The sequence below is a fragment of the Nicotiana tomentosiformis genome, chromosome 1 (genome assembly GCF_000390325.3).
Source record: "Nicotiana tomentosiformis chromosome 1, ASM39032v3, whole genome shotgun sequence".
In the NCBI taxonomy this organism is placed as follows: Eukaryota; Viridiplantae; Streptophyta; class Magnoliopsida; order Solanales; family Solanaceae; genus Nicotiana; species Nicotiana tomentosiformis.
Window position 1 is genome coordinate 134,893,512 of NC_090812.1, and position 2,701 is coordinate 134,896,212.

Genomic DNA, 2,701 nt, shown 5'->3' on the forward strand with positions numbered 1-2,701 from the left:
CCACCTCCAGCCCCAGCTTCCGGTTCTGGTATTTCTGATGGGGATCTTAGGGGAGCTATTCAGATGCTGACTCAGATAGTGGCTTCTAAGGCCCAAAGGTCGAATGTTGCACCCATACCTTCTAGCCCACAAGGGGTTTCTACTAGTTCTAGGGTGAACAGGTTTCTGCGTTTGGATCCTCCGGTGTTCATGGGTGCTAATCCCAAGGAGGACCCCTAGGACTTCATTGAGGAGATGCATAAGACTCTCTGGGTTATGCGCGCTACTGAGATGGAGGGAGTGGAGTTGGCCGCCTACCGCCTGAAAGGGGTGGCCTATTCTTGGTTCGAGCTGTGGGAGGACTCTCAGGAGGAGGGTAGCCCTCTAGCGTGGTAGAGTGAGTTTGTTGACGCTTTCATGGACCATTTATTGCCGGCTGAGACTAAGGAAGCTCATGCTGCAGGGTTTGAGAACCTTAAGCAAGGAAGTAAGAGTGTGTGAGAGTATCACATGGAGTTTCTGCGTCTTCTAAATATGCCATTTTCATGTTGCCTACTATGGAGGCTAGAGTGCACCGGTTTGTGCAGGGCCTTAGCCCCTTTGTTATCAATGAGGCCGCTACAGTTGCCTTGAATTTAGATATGAACTATGGGAAAATGGTAGCATTTTCTCAAGCTACAGAGGACCGTAAGTTGAAGAACAGAAGGGAGCGAGAGGGTACCGGTAAGGCCCGGTCTGCGGGCAACTCTAGAGATTCATTTGGTGGAGGAAGATCAGTTTTTAGGGGAGGGTCATCAGGGCCATCCCAGTCTTATGCTCAGTCTTCAGCCAGTGCACCACCAACGGGGCACAATCAGCAGTAGGGGAGTCACTTCAGGCCCAATCAGGGCAGCGGGGGCCCCACCATCAGGGCCGATCAGGAGGGCAATTCCAGTAGCAACGATGGACCCATGCCCTAAGTGTGGGAGGATGCATATGGGGATTTACTACCAGGACCTGCCAGTATATTACGGGTGCGGCAGGGGCACAACACAGCCATCCAGTTCTTCAGCTGCTACATCTTTAGAACCCCCTCTAGCTCGAGGCACTCTGGCACCAGCAGGGCGTAGTGCAGCTAAGGGTGGTGCGTAGAGTTCAGGAGGACCCAACCGTTTCTATGCTATGATTGGTCGCCAGAGTGTAGAGGCTTCTCCAGATGTTGTCACAGGTATATTGACTATCCATACTCATGATGTATATGCGCTTATTGATCCCGATTCCACCTTGTCCTATGCTACCCCTTATGTTGCTATGGAATTTGGGATAGAACCGGAACAACTTCATGAGATGTTCACTGTATCTACTCCGGTTGGCGAGTCTATTTTGGCAGCACGGGTTTATATGGGTTGTATTGTCACAGTACGTGGTCGGGACATCGTGGCTGATCTCATTGAATTGGGGATGGTCGATTTTGATGTAATTATGGGGATGGATTGGCTTTACTCATATTTTGCCAAGCTCGATTGCCGAACTAGAACTGTGAGGTTTGAATTTCCAAGTGAGTCAGTTGTTGAGTGGAAGAGGGATGGTGTGGTGCCGAAGGTTTGGTTTATTTCTTACCTTAATGCCACGAAGATGATTAACAAGGGGTGTATCTACCACTTGGTCTGGGTTACGGTCACCGATGCTGAGGTGCCTACACTCGAGTTTGTGCCAGTTGTGAGTTAATTTCCAGATGTCTTTCCTGATGAGCTCCTTGGGATCCGCCAGACAAGGAGATTGATTTTGGGATTGATGTGATGCCAGGCACACAACCTATACCTATTCTTCCCTACAGGATGGCACCAGTAGAATTGAAGGAACTAAAGGAGAAATTGAAGGATTTGTTAGAAAAGTGTTTCATCTGACCGAGTGTTTCACCATGGGGCGCACCGATCCTCTTTATGAGGAATAAAGATGGATCACTGAGGATGTGTATTGACTACCGACAGCTCAACAAAGTCACAATCAAAAATAAGTACCCGTTACCAAGAATAGATGATTTGTTTGATCAGTTATAGGGTGCTAGATACTTCTCCAAAATTGATTTACGATCCGGGTATCACCAATTGAAGATCAGGGAGCAAGATATTCCCAAAACAGCTTTCACAACTCGGTATGGACACTTTGAGTTTTTGGAAATGTCTTTTGGGCTAACAAATGCCCGACAACTTTCATGGATCTTATGAATCGGGTCTTCACGCCTTTCCTTGACTCCTTTGTGATAGTGTTCATTGATGATATTCTTGTGTATTCACGAGGTCGGGAGGACCATGCCGATCATCTCAAGGCAGTGTTGCAGACTCTTCACCAGCACCAATTGTACTCACAATTTTCAAAGTGGGAATTTTGGCTCGAATCTGTCACGTTCTTGGGTCATGTTGTCTCTAGATTTTTTGTATTGAATAATTCTTGGGGAGTTGAAGGAAAATGTTGAGCAGAAGTAGGCATTTCTGTGGCCGTAAAGCCACTCTGTGGACCTCAGAATGGTCGCAGAGTGAGGGAGTTTTCTGGGGCTTTTTTGATGCCCATTTCGCAGCCAATTATGCGACCGCATAACCGTTTCGCGGGCCGCACTTTGGTTGCATATTCATCCTTAGACTTTTGCGGGGGGAGGTTCTGCGGCACATAATGCGACCGTATAACGGCCACAGAGTGAAGCAGGCCAGCCCAGTTCCCAGAGCCACCTTTCACGGTCATTTCG

At 48.3% G+C, this 2,701-nt stretch overlaps 1 protein-coding gene across 1 annotated transcript; it reads left to right on the forward strand.

The window, feature by feature from the left end:
- The first annotated feature begins 1,269 nt into the window (after positions 1-1,269).
- LOC138910196 (uncharacterized) lies at positions 1,270-1,686 on the forward strand. The gene has a single exon (XM_070201420.1). It carries the CDS (start codon positions 1,270-1,272, stop codon positions 1,684-1,686), a length of 417 nt encoding a protein of 138 aa, XP_070057521.1.
- The last annotated feature ends 1,015 nt before the right edge of the window (positions 1,687-2,701 follow it).